Source organism: Vipera ursinii (genome assembly GCF_947247035.1).
Source record: "Vipera ursinii genome assembly, chromosome: 1".
Lineage (NCBI taxonomy): Eukaryota > Metazoa > Chordata > Lepidosauria > Squamata > Viperidae > Vipera > Vipera ursinii.
The window spans coordinates 288,608,304-288,628,664 of record NC_139512.1 but is presented as its reverse complement, the minus strand read 5'-3'; the positions used below and the strand labels follow the sequence as shown (position 1 = coordinate 288,628,664).

The 20,361-nt window shown below is 37.3% G+C and overlaps 1 protein-coding gene across 12 annotated transcripts in view; it reads left to right on the top strand.

The window, feature by feature from the left end:
- Positions 1 to 310: 310 nt before the first annotated feature.
- Positions 311 to 20,361, top strand: part of RGS7 (regulator of G protein signaling 7) — a gene marked incomplete at both ends in the record, with an annotated part of 185,598 nt that continues 165,547 nt past the window's right edge. For all 12 annotated transcript variants that reach the window (XM_083349939.1, XM_083349933.1, XM_083349940.1 and 9 more), the window contains one exon: positions 311 to 388. In XM_083349939.1, the coding sequence (XP_083206065.1) occupies positions 311 to 388 (78 nt within the window). The remainder of the gene's footprint in view (positions 389 to 20,361) is intronic.

Sequence of the window (20,361 nt, the reverse complement as noted above, 5' to 3'; positions counted from 1 at the left end):
GACTCCTGAATGGCCATTCAAGCAAAGTCTGCTGGTTTAGTCAAGAATGGAGTGGCAAGATGAAACTTCCAGTGGCCGCTGGATGGTGCTGGAAGGAAATTACTGTGTTGGTTTAAGGCAGGAGTTGGGGCAGGGCCACAGGGCTGAGTGAAAAAGGACACTTCCTGTTAAGGAACTGGAAGAAAGTTAGAGCTGTCTACTGCGGACTGAGGAGTTGCTTACCAAAGAATATTTGACTGAGATAACTTTCATTCTTCACAGAGGCTAGTTGCTCTGCAAAAAAGTTACCACAACCCCCAGCCCTTAAGACATGGCACAAGGAAATAACTATGGACAGAGCAGCAATGGGGTAGCTGATGAATCCCCAAATATGTTGGTGTACAGAAAGGTAGGCAACTGGATATGGTACAATAATGATTAATTTATCTATTACATTGATCTTCTGCCTTTTTTGAGAACTTAGCCCAAAGAAATAGAGGTGTCTTTCCCCCCCCCTCCCCAATGCCACAGCAACAATGCTGTGAGTAGATAGGTTTGAGAGAGAGTGACTGGCATATAGCAAGTATGAAACATATCAGGCTTCAATCAGTCACTCCAAGTTTCAATCAATAAAGCTAAACATAATGTTACGTCTGTGTTGCTTAGCTTTTATCAGAGTGGTGCATACAGTGGAAAGGGAGAAAACAGCCATGTTGAAATTCTTGATTTTATTCATTCATCTATGAACTATGGGAATGACAAAAGCATTTTTTGGACAGAAAATTCAATTTGTTAGAAGAAGTGGAACATCTTAACAGTCTCAGTTTCACTAAACCCTTGTATTCTTCAAAAGAACTTTTTAAATCATAACTCCAATATAACTCCTTTTGTTGGGAACTGATGTAAGATATATATTAAATAGATGAAAATATATGGCATTAAAATGTATCTATGGCTGATGATTATGAAATATTTTCAGTCTAACCTTTTTTGAAAAAAAAGGACTAAAAGATATTTATTTTTAAAACAATTTGTGCATGTTCAAAATTCTTGTGCTGATGCCACTCATTTTTACTCAGTCCTATACCATTAAAACATCAAACCAATAACTATGTTAGCACATTTTTATTAGGTTTGGTTAAATTTCATTTTATGGGGAGGAGGGTTTAGACAGATATGTAAATTTAGCTTGTTTGGTTAAATTATGTACAAAATATCTCTCACTAGCAACAATGGATTAGCAAAGAAGTTAAGTATATTTTGTTAATGCAGAGAAAATATCTGAAATAGCTTGTATCCTGTTTTTACAGATAGGATTTTAATAGTATCATTGTGATAAGAATTATATTTAATAAACAAACTTTAAAACACTAATTATATGTAACTAGGGCTTTCTTATTGAAAAGCCTTTTACTAGTGCCAGGGCACCTGCTATCCAACAGCTTTTCTACATATTGCAGCCCTATGCATCTCAAATTGTGTATGTTATCCTTCATCAGTATTTTGTTCTGATAAACTTTCATTGGATGGTTGTGCTAGTTGTTACTGTGTTCTACACCTGGGAAATTTGTCTTTTGGAGCCAGAATCCATATTATCAGAACCAATTCATCTGCTTGACCAGATTACATGTGATGGTGTCATACATTCCACAATAGCTTGTTTAACTTAGTTGATAATACTATGTCGATAATGTTTGCATAGGATTGTACTGAAATATGTTGTTACAAAAACATTCCCAATCCAAATTAAAACATCAACGGTCATACTGTTATGTAATTTTTATAGAAAGGCTAACAGAGTTGTGCTCACATTAAGCAAAATAGAACAAAAAGGTAGTCAATTAACAATGGGATTGCTATTGGTATGTAACTGTATGTATGTAACTAATTTTCATCCATGAAGGCAGTTTTCACAAATCTGCTAAGAAATACAAAGGGAATTCTCAGGGACTTACCTCTAAGTAAATATGCCTAGATTTGCACATCTTTATATGCTCAGTCAAACAAAAATTGTATGGAAATACACAAATATCCATTCAGATAGATCGGATTGCCTCTGATGATGGTACTGTATTTATCGTGAATTTGGTGCTTGCATATTGATTGTTTTGCAAATATGTATAGCATTTTGATATATCTTGGCTCCTCATGACCTGAGAGAGAGATGTGTTTGACTTTGGAGGACATTACTGTGTTAACTGTACTTTTGTTTGTGCCACGTATAAATTATTATTGCTATTGGCATGAATGGGTAGATTTTCTTTCTTAAAAAAAAAAAACAGTCTGAGGTGGTCTTCTTCAATTCTAACTTCACTCTCAGAGGCTGGTGGACAACTGGTAGGCAGATAAGAAAATGTTGTTCTGGAAAGAGAAAGGTATTCCAATAAGGAATCAAATCACCTTCGAGGACCTCCGGATAGAAAAACTGTCATGCCTGTGTTTTGCTTTTGTAGGAAGCACCAGCAATAGGAGCCAAAACAGCATTCCATTCCAGTAGTATGTTTGATTGGTTGCTGGAGCCAAAGTTTTCACAAAATGTTTTCCTCAGACTGAAAGGTTGATAGCTGCACAGGAGAATTCTCTCTGAAACCTTTATCAAGTGCATTTCAGGAAAATAACTTAAAATGACCTTCAAAATATTGCAAAGCATATCAGGCTGTGGTGTGAGGAGTTGCTCCTTCAGGTAAATGGACTCAATTAATGCAGAGCATTGTAGAGCATTACAGGTCCTAGAAGGCAACCTTGGAGTCATGTATACTTCATAACTGACCTCGGTTAACATTCTGATACATCATTCTGAAGCAACTGAAGGTTATGAACATTCTTCAGAGGCAGTGCATGTTGGAGAACTAAATATGTGGCCATGAACCACCGTCATACCTGATAGGTCCAAGTAATTATTACCAGTCTCCCTAAGTCTGAAGAGCTAAAGAATTCCTGTAACTGGAGTTTTACCTGCTGGATAACTAATGTTTGTGGGGGAGGAAGAGAAAATTTGGAATAAATAAAATCAGTGGCAGAAAGGATGCGCAGAAAATGAATATGTATCTCCCCACAATGCTCATCTCCCACCCAAGATCTCTTGTGCTGTCATTTTTTTACAGGTAGTCCTTTACTTACGACCACAACTGAGCCCAAAATTTCTGTTGCTGAGTGACACATTGGCTAAGTGAGCTTTGCCCCATTTTATGACTTTTCTTGCCACATTTGTTAAGTGAATCACTGATGTTGTTAAGTTGGTAACACAGTTGTTAAGTGAATCTGGCTTCCCCATTGGCTTTGCTTGTCAGAAAGTCTCAAAAGGTGATCCCATGACCCTGAAATACTGCAACTGTCATAAATATGAGTCCATTGCCAAGCATTTTGATCATAAGACCATGGAGATGCTGCCATGGTCATAAGTGTGAAAAACAGCCATAAGCCACTTTTTTCAGTGCCATTGTAACTTTGAACGATCACAAAATGAACTGTTGTAAGTCGAGGACCACCTGTACTTGGGAGAAGCCCCATTGGGAGAGAATGGTTCTGCGTCATTAGTTTACATTTATCATTTACTTCGAAAATATGAATGCAGTTCTTCTGTTTTGCACAGAAATGCAACTGCCAATGCCTGTGAGTGCAATATAGTTTCTTGAGAACTGAATTACTATCAGGCAGTTTTACTATCAGTTTTATCAAACTATGCCGTAGTTTTGCAGCAATTTTAATATATATTATATCTATCTGATGGCAAAAAAACCAGCCTATCTTTCTATTCCATTACTGAACATTTAGAATCACACTGCCACTTGTAATGGGGCCTTGCCAGAATTAGCCCTGATTTGCAATCCATTGCTTCTGCTATTTTCTCAGGGGCTTTCAACTGGGTGTGTGGCACTGCAGCAGCTGGAATTCTTTCCAAAGGGCTTTCTTACTTGCATTAACCAACCTTCCCAAATCCCTGTTGAGGCACACAAAAGCCTTGTTTTGGTATATGTCACATTAGATAAACTTTTATTTCAAAGCTGAAGATGTTTGGATGCAAAGAGGATTGTGCCTGGAGGATAAGTTTTTCTTTTAAAGAGGAGAACAACAGTTGCATTACTCTGATAAAATGTTATCAAGCTGATAAGATAAGCCCATTCTGTCTTTCAAAAGATACCGTTATTTCTTTGCTCATAATTTGGAAGGACATAAACATCCTAAGACTATTTCTTTTATTTTATATTAAATTCTTTCGAGTATTTAAAAATGGACTAAGTTCTAGGAATCATGACGTTGCTAAATGCTAGGATAATTTGCCTGGAAATCTCATTTATTCCTTCCATACCATATATAGTACTTGCAGATATTGCAGAATTGAATATGGGCAGGCAAACTATAATTCCTACAAGTTAGGAGTTTGGGACTGGTATTTTTTGGATACCAAGATATAGCTTTTTACTGTTTTTTTCTTCTTTAGTGTAGCTCTATAGTGACTTTTTACTCCCCTGAAAATTATGAGATCCGATTTGTGATTTTTAGATATTTAATGGCAAGGTTGCCCTTATTTGTTCCATCAATAGCTTCATTGTCAATTTTGGCCTTGGTTCACACAGAATTTGCCGCCATGGAGTACGCAGGCAACAACATTACAGAAAACATAAACCTATAGAAATCAGTCACCTTAAACATATTTTAATTCCCAGTCCTTTAGTGGTTTCTTAAAACCATGGCAAAACAGGAATTTTTTTTATTTTTTTTATTTATTTTTAATCCTATTTATATCCCACCCTTCTCCGAAGACTCAGAGCGGCTTACAATCTAAAGCACAATGTGCTTAGCAATAGCCTTCATTCTATGTAAATACCTGCTTATTAGGGCTTTCGCCCCCCTCCCCAAGCGGCATTATTACAAAGTCAGCTTATTGCCCCCAACAATCTGGGTCCTCATTTTACCTACCTCGGAAGGATGGAAGGCTGAGTCAACCTTGAGCCTGGTGGGACTTGAACCTGCACTAATTGCAGGCAGCTGGTGTTACTTAAGAAGGCATTAGCCCACTGCTCCACCAAGGCAATACCTAAACATATTAATATGCACTGTCTGTCAGTATACTGTAGTTAAATCTGTGCAGTCCTAGTGCTGTCTGATCTTGGTGTTTGCTTGGAGACATTTTATTACCCTGCTAGGTAACATCATCAGACTGATGATCACTCACACTGATGATGTTGACCAACTGCATAATGAAACATCTGAAAACTCAGAAAGCACCAAGGATTTCACAGTTCAGTCCTCAGCTGCTGATATTCTTTTCCATTGAGCGTTAAATCTACTTGACTAGGTATTCTGAGAACTGTTGTTCCAATTGTTGTAATGTTGCTTGATTTGGAAGAGTCTGTTAATGTAGTCTTATGGTAAAGTAGAACTAGCTCAGCTGGTCATGATTCTGGGAAGGCTGACATTAATCTTGTAAGTCTAACTATACAAATTTCCTGCCAGCTTTTTTTACAGCCTTAGAAATTAAGGGAAGTTCCTTTCTGGGTTTCGTTTTTTTGTCTGTTATACTACTGCAGGCTGTGCCTTCAGTATCTTTTTCTCCTGTCTCCCAAGATTGTCCCCGCATACCATTATAGTTTATAATTTTTGTAATTTTTATTGTAATATTCTTATATTTAATATTGGAGTCACTTCTTGAGATGGGTAGATACTGAACTGTTAAAATAAAATAACAAAAGGCACAGCTAAAAAGTGTCACAGCAAGAATATAACCAGGCTGAAATATCTTTACCAATGACAAATGGGAAGCCACAACTGTACATATCTTTTCTTTTGTTGTCACATACACGAATTACAATGTGTTTTCATTGTCCATTACCAGTTTTAATTTAGCAATTCTGTTTCAACCTAGGTTTCAGGGCTGTATTTTCATTTTCAAAGCAACATCGTTGTAACTCAACGTACCATTTTGCAGATTTAAACATCTAATTGCATGTATGTGTATATACAAACATTCATAAAAAAAAAAGAGGAACAAACAGCCACATGCTTCTCCCAGAAGAAGGAAGCTAAAGCCTGATGATGACGGATGGGATTCCGTCGAAACGTTGCGCCTACACCTTTAGTTCTACGCGGGGAAAAACCCGAAAAACCAAGGATCCACATACAGGCACCCGCGAAAACCTCAGAAAACAAAAACATTCATATACACATACAAAGATCCCAAAGACCCACCATATTGAAAGTGTGCGAGGCTGGGTTATTTAATTAGGGCCTATGATCTATGAATAACAAAGGTTTGGGAGAAACTTTCTGGAACTTTGGGAGATTGTCTTGAAGGAAATAGGCCAGCCTTTGACTTGTAATTTTTCTTCACATCAAAATTAACTCCTTGATATATAATTAATGTGACTCTCTCCATTCTTTAATAATCTCTATTGTGTTACTCCATACTACATATCCAGACCTAAAAGTATCTTTCTATTATTATCAAACTTGATTATTCTTATATTCTTACAAACAAATAAATAAATAAGTTAATTTAATGATAGATAATTAAGAAATGAATGGAAGATAGGAGACTCTGATATTGATCTATGAATCTTTATCACTGGCAAAAAAGAGAATACAAGTTATTAGAACTGTTTTGGAAGTGTGTTGTCATAATTTAATGATGATGATGCATCTTAATTTAAGTTATTGTGTAATCTAGTGAAGTATGACAGTGTATCATCGTACCTACAGTATCTGGACAAACAAATGTAAATAATTGCTGGCTATAAGTTGGTTCACCCAAAAATCACCCCTCCAATTTACCTACCTCCAGTCCATGTGCCACTAACACAATTGGGAATGTGCTGAAAGTGATTGCTGTATTTACAGTCTCCCCAAATGTTACCAAGAAGGTTAAGAGATTCATTTTCCTTTCTATTGTTGGACACCTTTTCTTATTTAAAATAGATTAAACAAATGTAGATAATTATACAGGCCATACTGAATACACATGTTTCTGCCCTTATTATTATTATTATTATTATTATTATTATTATTATTATTATTATTATTATTATTATTATTATTACCTATTCCTACAAGGGCAGTAAAAATCAAACTGGGCACAGAGATGGTACGCCTAAAAGAATCACATTTTGTGGGATCTCTCTAGAGCTTCATTTTGATTATAAATGAGGAGAAATTCATTAACCTTCTAGTCAGTATTCAGGTGGCACTGTTGGTTGGGTAATTAGTTTAATCCCAAACAGACAAGTCTGTCTAAGGCTAATTCTAACTCCTTTAGGTTTAATTGACTTGGTCAACTGGTTCAGTGTTCTTCATGCCCCGTGACCTAGTTAATGTAGTGTGCAAATAAAGATTATTCTGCAATAGAAACAAGATGGTGATAGATGAATGGGAGCAGATCTGGATCTGTCATGTGTGCCAGCTGAGTGGTTTTTGACCACAAAATTATTGATATTGGCACTACATGAAAATAAACAGGTAATATCCATTGGCAAGTAACATTAGAGAATGGATCTGTATATGTTATTTCAGAATAGATCAAAAGGAACAACCACATCCATGCATTTTGAATCTATATATGGTACATGTAGATGTGTAATTTTGCATGACAATTTCATTGGAGTAAAAATGAAGACTCAAAATGTTGTACCATTACATCTCATAATATAGCACATTCACTTTGTGTAATATGTGGTACCTAAAGTAGGTTTATGTATGTGTGTTCACCTTCAGAATGCGGATGCGATTGATGTTATGGAAACAAAAATGATACTAGTAATTCATATAATTAAGACTGAAATTATAATAATTTATTTCCATAGTTCTACAGGGATTTGTGCTGAAATGGTAGAATAAAAAGGGGTGCTCAATTGTTTGAAGTTAGAGATCATTATTTGGTTTGAAAGATTTTGTGTGGGCAAGATAACTGAAATTACCAATGTGCCATGTTAATAAATGTGCTCATCTCAAAACGTACTTCTGAAGAGAGTTTTCCCCCCTTCAATTAAAGTGTTTAACCACTAAAATGGAAAAGCTAACAATCTGGTATTTTAGAAAGATCATTAATCTGTTCCATAAATAGCTCCTAAGCTTAGTTTTCCATATAAGACAGTCTGAGAAATTCATTTTTAGCAGTTAGCCCCTGATGTAGTTATTTTGGAATGCTGCCATGGTTATCTATATTTTAAGACTTATATTAGTATTCAAAATTTATATCTAATTTTCCCCCCAGAGGTTACAACTTCATATCCAACAAAATGATCTTAAAAAATGGAGAAAAGCTAAACATTTTTATTTTTTATTTATTTATATTATTTATTTGTATTATACAAAAAAGGTGCTGGAACTCACACACATCATGCCTTGCCAGCCCTACAAGGTTCCATCCAAAAAAGGTGCTGGAACTCTGTTCTGGGCGTTCTATGACAAAAAAGCCCTGCAGATACTATTTGTAGTTCTAAATGTGCTTTGTTTGGCTGCTGTTTTATCTGTAAGTTTTTAATTAAATGAATGCTGCCCCTTTCTGACTTTGATTGCTGGTGATTTAAAAATGTAATAAATGAATGCATGTGCATACTTTGAAAGTGACTGAGGAGTTGCTATTCAGACCTTGTAAAAGTACTGGACTACTCTGCTGTTCATTAAAATGCCCCTTGTTTTTCCATGTGAACATAAAACAAGGTGGCTGCTTTAAAGAGTCAATTCATTACACTTAATACAACACTGAATGAATATCAGTCTGAAAGATTTTAGAGCTTTATGCATAAAGCCCTAAAATTCAGTTGTTTCAACTCCTCTTGCTTAGACTTGGAGATATAGTTACAGTAGAGTACAGAGATTTATGGGTTTGATCCAAAGGTGGATCAATGAGAAGTTGAGTTGGTATCATAGAAGTACTATATTCAAACAGCTACTTCCCAATTTATAAGGCAGAGTGGGAAAGAGCTATGTTTTTCTGATAGTACAGGAGACATTTACATAAACAATGAGATACAAAGGCATATTTTGGATATAAGAGCAGAGGAATAAGAGGCAAAGTCATCCAGGGCTTTGAAAGTACAAGTAAGGGACCTCTGCTGGCTCTGAAATAGGCGTTCATATGGGGTTTAATCAGACTGAAATGGGGTGAATGGATTCTGCAGCTGAATACTAAATAATTACGACCAGGGTGTTGTTTAACTGTCTTTCCTAATTGGTGCTCTTCAAACATATTGGACTATACCTCTTATCATCCTAAAGATGATAAGAATATGATGATAAGAATGAGGGTATTTAACAGCTTTTTACCCATGTGTACAATGGGCAACAAATGTGTTTTCTTTACCATAAATGGTAAGAAAGCAGATATGAACGATTCCTGACTACTCTTGATTGTATGAATGAGTTCAGTATTTAGTGAACAGTCAGGATGTCATTCCATTGAGAGATAGCAGAACACATGTTTCACTTTGAGATTTGCCTATATAATGTACTCAGCCACTTTTGCATAGTTTAGATCAGTTCTTCTCCACCTTGATGACTATAAGATGGGTGGATTTTCACTCCCAGAATTTCCCAGCCAGCATGGGGAATTGAAAACCATCCATTTTAAAGTCATCAGAGTTGTGAAACAGGTTATATAATCCAGCAGATTTCAGCTCACAGCTTTTGCTAGGGCAGGAGTTGGCAACCCGTGGTCCTGGAGCCGCATGCAGCTCTTTCAGCCTTCTCCTGTAGCTCCCAGTCCTCCACCATTTGTAGAGAGAGACAGAGACAGAGAGAGGCACTTGTGTTTCCCTTCTCTCTCTCCCTCTCCCTCTCCCTCTCTCTCTGTGTGTGTGTATGTGTGTGTGTTCTCCGAGAAGCTGACAAGCTAATTGGGTGGGGTTCCTGCCTTTGCTGCATCTCCACAGGAAGCAGGAAGCAGCAGAAAGCAGGGCAGGAGAGCCAGCCCAATAAGAATGTGTGTCAGCTTGTCCAAGAACAGTGTGAAGCCAGCTTGCCAGGTGAGCAGAAGATTGGAGACAGGGAGAGAGAGAGGAGGAGAGAGAGAGAGGAAGGGAGAGAAAGAGAGGGAGGGAGGGAGGGAGGGAGGGAGAGAGAACTCATGCACAGCAGCCTCTTTTTCTCTATATAATCAAGCTGCCCCCCTTGCGTGCGAGTGAGAGAGAGTTTTGCGGCTCCCAGTGTTTTTTCCCCTCTGGGAAACGGGTCCAAGTGGCTCGTTGAGTGTTTAAGGTTGCCGACCCCTGTGTTAGGGAGATGAAAACAGAGGTGGCCTAAAGACCTAGCAACTCTGTTTTATTTTACTGTATTCTACTTGCTTCTATCTGTTACAAATAGGCATTGAATTTAGATGTCAAAAACCATAATATGATGGAAGACTGGTTGCCTCAAATTAGTAACTTCAGTTTGTGGGGAAGTCAGCATTATTGGCAGTCCTAGAATGAACTAAATGAAACAAATGAATCAGATGTTTATTTCCTGACTGTATTCCTGACATTCCTCTGCCAAAGCAAAACCAAAACTGAGTGATAGTAGGAAGAGAAAGCATAGGTCTGATGTCCATATACAAATGTGTCATTGATTTTCTGTGCTATACAGTAATTACTGTGATGGAATCAGGATTACTTCATCTAAAAAGCATTATCTGGATTTTATTAATTGCACTGGGTCAAAAATTGGTTTCTTTGCTCTCACTAACCCTTAGCATAATATGTGAACTCAACCCTGCAATGGTGTTCAGTGCAAGTTGAATCCAGGCAATTATGTTTTGCATTTAACAAATCCTGGTTTAAAACTTTGGACTTAGTATTTTATCTGCTGCTGTGCTTGTGATCACAATGAATATTTCATTAGAAATCTTGTATCTGTACTGCCTTATTCACTTGTTTAAGTTATTCATGTTTAGCCATCAGGCAACAGAAGCAAAAATGAGAACTGGCCCATAGCCAATATTCAGCCTATTGTATAACAAATGATATTTCTCTTCTATGGCTTTAGTTCATGGTCAGGTTCCATGCATTTATTTTTAACCCAGTGTATACTTGCTTTTTTAATCAGAAATTTAAATGAGCCATACATGCAAAATGAATTACAATTCAAAATGTATTCTTGCTTAAGTCTGGCAAACCCAGTTTCCTTGCTGATTGTGAATGAGTCATAATTAGCCATAATTTAATCAACATGAAAAGAAATGCTTGCATTATAGTGCATTTGCATTCATAGTAAAATCTTTTTCTCAGCCAATTAATACCTTTTAGGACATTTGCAATTGTGAAGTATGCCATTCACAAGTTAAATTCTCCTGATTGTATTCTTTTTATATGTACAGGCAAGATGAAATTAAACTGATGTTCCTGAAACTCCTGTGGATTTCATTTTTAGCTATAAAACATGAGCAAACTTGCTTGCAGAATTTAACTAGATGTTAACAGGCGTACATATATCTACATACTGTCAGGTACACAGGTATATATCGCATTGTATGGACTTTCCCCCCCCCACCTAATTACATTGCATATTGTATAAGCAGAACGAATATACAATATTACTTGTTTTAAAGCAGGGAACAACAATAATTAATATGTTTTCCTTTTCAATTGGGTTCACTTAGGTTCATAGAAATGACTCAGATTACACGTGACAGTTTTTATTTAGGAAAATAATGTTCTACTTTTGGATACTACTTACTTCCCTTGAATTTTAGTTCTATTTCCAAGTGAAATAATACAAGCCACCAATGTGATAGAATCCCCCCCCCGTATTTAGTATGTAGATAAAGCAATTTCAAAGAACATGAGAAAACAGATTTGAGAATATCAGACCATTTTGTTTGGTATACCAGTTTTAAAAAGTACAGTATTTTGAATGGTTATTAATAAACATGTTTACCATTCAACTCTTTAAGGGCAATTTCCTAAGTTATTATCCACCATTGTTTCTAGTACATTATGTGATCTAATATTCTTGTCCCCTTTTTCCAAATTGTAAGTGCCAATAAAAGCAATTGGATAAATCTGAATTCTAATATTTCTATTTTATCCATAGTTTCATATTTCAGTAGTTTCCCCCATCCCCAGTTTATCCAGGTGTAAATACTTTTTGTTGTAGAGCAGGGTTTGAATACATGGATTATTTTCATTGCCTTGTTCTGCACTTTTCCAGTTGAGTGGTAATTATTCTTAAAAACAGGGTTTCATGTGGAATTCCAAATGGGATAGCAGCAAAGAATTAATAAAGGCCATATGAACTCAGGTTCACCCAATTCTTTGACAATCCCTTTGAATTTTTAATAAGATTAATTTATAATTTTAAATTATAATTTAATCCATAGGGTATTTGCATAATATTTGCCGTATGTTACTAGAACCTTGATCATTCAAATAACCTGAATGGTGGAAGATGGAAAACAAACAGAACAATATTTAGTTTATACTACATACATTACAACTTAATAGTAGTTAGCAATTTAAATCACTTTCAAAGGAACTGAAGGAAATTTACAGATGATAAGGCAATTAAGGACTACTGGTCATGCTTTCTACACTTTCTCTTCAGTATTAAAAGGCTGTATGCTTCTGAATAACAATTGTTAAGAAACACAAGTAACTGGTATTGCTCACTTAAGGATGTTGTCCTCAAGGCTGGCTCATGAGCTCCCTGAATGTGTCTAGCTGGCCACTGTGGGTACCAAATATGCTCTTGGTATAATTTAGCAGGTGCTGCATTTACCCAAACTTGCCTGGCTAGGAAGTTATTCAGAGTTGAGCCTGGTTAATACTTGGATGGGGACCACCAGGGGATACCTTAACCTTAACTTTAACCTCAACCTGTAAGATAGACTGAGAAATAAAGGAAAGCATTCTGAGAGGTCTGTTGCCAAGAAAGTTACATGAAATCCTTGGAGCTGCGCTCATCTCAAAGGAGATGTCACCCTGTTTTAATAAATGGTAGCCCCCTGCTAATCTTGTCTGAGCTCAAATGTTATGTCAGGCTAGTACTGGATAGTACTTGGCTGAGAGACTACAGCAAGAAATGCCAGGGCTGTAGACTAGATGAGGAAGTAGGGGGGAAAAACAACAACTCCCCAAAGGAGACAGCAGGAAACCATTCCTACATTGCTGCAAAGAAGTTGTGGATCTATACAAGGACTGCTTTTCACATAGTAAAGATATGTCAGGCATATAACCCAGATATATCTAATATTCAGAGAGTCTTTTTGTTGGTAATGTTTTTTGGGGGGGAGCACCATTCCAACTCATCCTTCCACATGTAGTGGAAGTTCAACACGAGAGTATTGCTAGATCTGTTACCTGTGAGGATCTGCTTTATAATACTCATGGATGTTGGTGTGATGAACTGAAGATGTGAAGAAAATAGAGTTTGTGGCTGCTACTGTATATCACACATTCCTCCATGAAGAATAGTGCAAAAAAGCTGAAATACACAAGACTTTTGGGACAACTCATATGGAAAGGCCAGATGACATTTGTAACAATTTTTCCAATGATTTGGCATTTTTTTTTAGCCATTTCATCTCTTTTTAAAAAGTCAGTGGAAGGATTTCCAGTTTGCCATTGTGGCCGCTGTGGCCCCTGGAAGGCGAGCTCCATCTTCTACATTCAGTTTTGCTCTGCTGGGGGACCCTGGAAAGGGTTGAAAGTCACTCTGTAGGGGCGACGAGCAAGGAGGGGACCCCACTTGATCGCTGGAGGGCGGCAGCCCTTCCGCTCAATTTGGGGCAGCCCTCCAAACTGGTGGAGGAAAGACCAGCCATAGTAATATGGCCTGTCACTAGGCTGCAGACAGCCAAAGTCAAACTTACCACCAAGCACTTCAAAAGCAACGTGGATGAAACTGGGTCAGATCCAATCTTCTCTTTACCCTAAGTACTTTCTTTTCCTGTAAAAGCTGCCTGAAGTATCTTTCCCCCTGTGAGGAAAAAGGGAAGGGAATTTCTATCCCACCCTCTTAAAAATAGCGGCGGCCGACTACCCAGGGGAATTAAAGCATTAAAAGAACAACTTTAATTGGATTGATATGCTTCTGAAACTTGGGGACCAAATGTTTTCCTATTTTTATTGGGGACTTTTGCTTTTATTTACAAAAAAGAAATAAAAGTGGAAAAAGGATTATAAAAATTTTGGACTTAAAAAACCTTAAATAGCATTGGTGACATCTTGTGGTGAAGTTTGGTATTACAACTTGTTATTTCCTAATAGAGATTTGGCTTGAAGCCCAGACCTTAGATAAGACTCTTCTGACCTTGGCACCACCTGTGAGAAACTCAGCTGTAAAAGAACAGCTGGGCAGCATAACTGGCCTACTTTAACTATGAATGCAAACCCTTACTGACTTTCAGAGTTATATGTGGGGAGTTGCCTTCCTATCTCTTTATTTGAGGAATATTGGTTACTGTATGAGATAATGAAATACCGTGGACTATAAAATCTTGTTTGACAAACAACTTCTACTATAAAGACTATTTATAAACATGTAAAAGAGATGAATGAAGACCAGAAAAAGATCCTTTCCACGTTGAAAGCAATACATGAAACCATTCTTTCAGCTTGTGATAAAATAAGACCTAACATAAAAGATCAGCTTAGATACACAAACCCAAACTTTGACTACAACCAAAGAACTAACAATGCAGAAGATAACAGAAGAAGTGAAACAATCAGATATCAAAACAGAGGACTCAATTGACCAATAAATAAGAGTTAATGGAAAATCCAGAAAAGGGAGTGACAACATTGAAAATGGAAAAGACTTTCTATATAAATCAGAAGAAATTTGAGAAAGAAGAAGAACCGATTTTTTTTAATTTTAATTTCATTTATATCCCGCCCTTCTCCGAAGACTCAGGGCGGCTTACAAGCTTAGCAGTAGCCTTCATTCTATGTATATGCCTGCTTATTAGGGCTTTCACACACACCCCCAAGCGGCATTATTACAAAGTCAGCTTAATTGCCCCCAACAATCTGGGTCCTCATTTTACCTACCTCGGAAGGATGGAAGGCTGAGTCAACCTTGAGCCTGGTGGGATGCGAACCTGCACTAATTGCAGGCAGCTGGTGTTACTTAAGGAGGCATTAGCCCACTGCACCACCGAGGCTTGAATGGATTGAATGGAAGATAAATTGAATGGAAGATAAATTGAATGGAAGAAAAATTGAATGGAAGATTGAATGGAAGATAAATATATCAGGGCAATTATGGGGAATTGGAATAATAGGGAGACAACTTTATGAATAAAAATGGGCTAGTCCTTCAAAAAAAATGGCAATTAAATGGTCTCCTTTATTTCAAATAACATATATAATAATAGAGGGAGATCTATTTGAAGATCTAAAAGAACTGATATTGAAGCCTAGTTGGCAAAGGAAAAAAACACAAAATAAGGCTAAAGAAAATTGGGGTTTTGATTTATTAGAGGAGATTTCATATTATTAATTAGAGGGTTAAAGGGAGAAGTTGAGATAAGGGGAATTCTGGTCATTAGATTTAAAATATTTGGAAATTAGTTGAAAATAAGGATTTTATCTGTTTAATATTTAAAAATTAGACCTGAAAGAAAAAAATAATTATTATTATGAATATGTTTAATTTATTAACCCAGGTAATATATACAATGGTTTTGATTTATTAAAGGGGATATTGTATTATTAAGTAGACAATTTAATATGGTGGGAAATAGATAACTTTTAGGAAATAGAACAAGATTATATTCAAATAGATAAAAATGTGTATTTTGGATATTAGATTCTGTTATGAATTGAGATAAGGGAAATCTTGGTTACCTAAAACCTGAAAATTATAAATATCAAAGATTAAATTAAATTATATTAAATATTAAATTGGAATATTGATGGGAAACTAAAAATTGAGAAAAAATTCATAACAGGATACGGATTGTTTATGAAGATTGAATGTAAAAATAATTAAGATATGTATAAGCTTTAAAATTATTGATAAATGTAATAATGATGTTTTTACTGTTGATATAATAAGAACTGTATTAGCTTAAATACGAGACAGTAAATGTTAAGGGAAAAAGAGAGGAAATATTTGATGTTGTAACTTGAGATTTGTACTAAAGATTTTGTTATTGAACTATTGATTAACCCAGCCACCACATTGCTTCTTAAATACTTAAATGTGAAATTGGAAAATTAATAAAATATTATAATACACACACACACACACACACACACACACACACACACACACAGAGAGAGAGAGAGAGAGAGAGAGAGAGAGAGAGAGAGAGAGAGAGAGAGAGAGAGAGAGAGAGAGTGTCTGTGGAAAACTCCTGTGCTGAAATGAACAAGTACCATGGAGATACTTACCTTTTATTGATAGAATAAAAGTATCTTGTTTTTCATAAAGGTGACTTTTTTCTTCTTCTTAATGCTCCTAAATGCTTTTATCAGCAGCTAAAATACTTTCATCAAGACAATTCCCCCTTCCTTGCAAATGAAGGATACAGAAAAAAATAAGGAACATTTAGTCCAAATATGAAATATTGGAAAATACATTTAGGAAAATGAGATCTATTGTGCATTTGACCTTGGGCCAGTCACTGTGTCTCAGTCCAACTCACCCCACAGAGTTGTTGTAGTAGGGAAAATAGGAGAAGGAAGGTATGTTGGATATGTTTGTCACCATGAGTTATTTGTAAAAACAATAAAGGAGAAATACAAGTGAATAAACAAGTACTTATTTATGGTACAATCCTAACAATATCTACTCAATTTAATTCCCACTGAGTTCATTATTATTCCCTCATAGTTTAGCTAATAGAAGAGAATATTTATAGCTCTGGGTTCAACTGTGGGGTCCTTGGTGCTCTCTGAGCTTAGTGGTTTTATGCACTGACGATGTTAACCTAGTTTGGTAATGAAACATCTGCAAGAAAACCACCAAGCACAGAGAGCACCCAGGACCCCACAGACTTGTTTAGCCTGAACACTTTAGGAATTAAGTCTCATTAGATTCCTTGGAACTGAATCCAACAGTCAGTGTCTTGATTTTATATTCTAATTGAATTTCCTCAGGATTTTGAAACTGTGTTTTCTTTAACATTTGGGTTTTCAATAAAAAGACTACACCCTGTAGTCCTGCCCAGGTCAGTTACAGTAGTATCAAATTTATTTATTTATTTATTTTATTCATTTTATTGGATTTGTATACCGCCCTATTCCCGTAGGACTCAGGGCGGTTTACAGGGCAGTTAAAACCATGAATACAAAAAATTGAAAACAAATAAAACAATTAAATTAAATTCAAGCCCCAAGAGTAGAGCCTTGGTGGAGCAGTGGGCTAATGCCTCCTTAAGTAACACCAGCTGCCTGCAATTAGTGCAGGTTCGCATCCCACCAGGCTCAAGGTTGACTCAGCCTTCCATCCTTCCGAGGTAGGTAAAATGAGAACCCAGATTGTTGGGGGCAATTAAGCTGACTTTGTAATAATGCCGCTTGGGGTGTGTGTGAAAGCCCTAATAAGCAGGCATATACATAGAATGAAGGCTACTGCTAAGCTTGTAAGCCGCCCTGAGTCTTTGGAGAAGGGCGGGATATAAATGGAATTAAAATAAAAAAAATAAAAAATAAATCTAAAACCCAGTTAAATTAACAATCCCACAGTTTGGACCAAACAGATCGAAGAGCCCAGTTTTCAGGTCGCGGCGAAATGAGCGAAGGTCGGGGGCAGTCCTAAGTTCTGCAGGTAGTTGGTTCCACAGGGCAGGCGCACCCATAGAGAACGCCCTTCCCCTGGGAATAACCCCCCGGCGTTCATTAACCGGCGGTACCCTGAGAAGGCCCTCCCTGTGGGGGCGCACAGGACGATGGGAAGATGATGCCAGCAGCAGGTGTTCCCTTAGATAGTCCGGACTCAAGCCATTTAGGGCTTTATCGGTCATTACCAGCACCTTGAATCTCACTCGGAGGGCAACCGGAAGCCAATGCAGCTCACGGAGAAGAGGTGTTACACAGGAGTATCGGGAAGCTCCCATCAAAACTCGAGCTCAGCCTCCTCATGATCCTGTCCACCTCATATATGACCCTATATAAAGCACCTTGTGCTGTGTCCCAGTCTGTATTCTCAGTCATATGAAATTCTGCATTTGCAATTCTAGATTTATTTTATGCCAGCTTTTTTTTTTAAAAAAATCATTCTGTATAGATAAGTTGCCAGTGAAATTATTTCAGAAGGTGATAGAAGCTGATGAAGTTTCTGTCATGTTATGCTTTTTTCTAGCTATCTATTTTGATGAAACTAAAACCTTCTGAATTCTGTTTATATACTTATTCAGCTGTGTTTTTCTAAAGCAGAGAAAGGCATTTCAGGAGGAACACAGTGCAGTGAAGTTCTCTTTGCCCTGAAATGTCTGTGTAGACATTTTTGCCCTTTGCTGACCCAGCTTCTGTCCTTTTCAGACAGTGCAAGCATACGGTATTCAGCATGGAAGTTTTATGTACAACATAGATAAAACAATGGCAAAAAACTTCAAGTAAGCATTTTCGAGCAAATGGATCAGAGAAACATTCTCTTGAATGTTACATTTTTCTGCTTCAATTAAATTAAAAAGTTTTTTGTCACTCTGCTTTTAAATAATTGTTCAACACTCGGAGAACCTTTTTAATAGGGGTCTTGCAAATATAAACAATAAACTAAGCAGATGAAAATGCCCAAACTAACTGATATCTGAGATTTCATTAATGTAAAAAAATAACAGGTTAAAATGGCATGTCTCTTCACTTCGCAGACAATAGCTAGAAGTGAACAGTACAATAATTCAAGGTGGCGAACATATCTGATATTCCGTCCTTCTCCTATTTTTTCCAGAATAACAACCTTTTGAGATTAATAGGTGTGAGAGACAATGATTAGCCTAAAGTCACCCAACCAACTTAGATGGGACTAGAAATCACAGTATCCTGATTTCTAGTGGTGTCTTAACCACTAGATCAAACTGGTTTTAGGATGATCCTAGATCCTAGATGTCCTATACAAAACAACCTTTGCCTGGAACATATTTCAGACCAAATGCAACACACTTGTTCTCAGGTAGCAGGCCAGAATGGTTTGTAATCGTGAAAGAAACTAGTGTAGTTAACAGTACAAATTCATATTTCTAACACTCCGTGTGTTGACCAAGACTTAAGGGAACTGAAGATTAAGATATATGAACAGCACTTGGTGGGGAAAGCTAGGTCTAGAATATAATTGGAATTTGTTTCTTGCTTTGCCAATGAATATTGGCTGTTGCTGCAGTGGCGTAGCGTGGGTTGTCAGCACCTGGGGCAAGGCACTGCACGCCTGGCACCCCCCCTCCACAGTGGGCGGCGACCCGGCGGCTCGGATCGGATTCGCACAGCCAGCACTGCAGTGAGAGAGAGTGAGTGAGCCAGGCAGGGGCAGAGAGCTGCGAGTGCGAGCGCGCCCCCCCAGATGTTACGCCCGGTGCGGCCGCCCCCCCTGCACCCCCCACGCTACGCCACTGTGTTGCTGTAATGACAAATATCCTGTCTGAGATTTGATAAGTTTAAGGACAACTAAACCTTATTTGAAGGTAATGTTTATTAGTCAATTTTAACACTGACACAATTCTCCCAAAGAAGCCTACTCAGTTCTACTTTTATATTTGAAATAAACACTTTTGGTAGTTTTTCATACTGGGACAATAGGCACAAAGGACAAATAGGCACAAAGCAACAAAGCTGGTGTTTCATGAAACTTGTTTAATAAATATAGCATTTTATTTATAGGTCCTTTTTCCTTTTTTTCATCTTACAAGAGACATCAGCTTTTGTAGTTAAATTACAGTCCAGAATTCCAGGGAAAGAAATAGAATTATGTGTTATCTTATGGCATTTTGAGTTGATTTCCTTTGCTGAGGGCTTTCAGTTCCCAGCATTTTTCAAAGTACAAGAATAGACTTTGATGTCTTCTTAATGCCCTGTATCTATTTTTGGCTTCTTTGGGGAAAAAAGTAATATACTGAATTACATTACCTGCTGCCGGCATCGACTCCCCTCCGCCCTGTGCGTTCCCACAGAGAGGGCCTCCTCAGGGTGCCGCCAGTCAGGGAATGTCGACTGGTGGCCCCCAGGGGGAGGGCCTTCTCTGTGGGTGCTCCGGCATTATGGAATCAACTGCCGGTGGAGCTCCGGATGGCACCAGACCTCCGAACTTTCCGTCGGGGCCTGAAGACCCACCTGTTCGAATTAGCTGGTCTGGCCTGATGGGGGATTATGGGTTTTTAATTGTTTTTTTTAAATTTGTATTACTGTTTTTAATTGGGCATGGGTTTAATCCTTTTTTAATTTTTGTATTGTCTTTCTTTTTATATATGCCCTGTGAACCGCCCTGAGTCCCTACCAAGGAGAAGGGCGGTATATAAATCAAATAAACTATAAC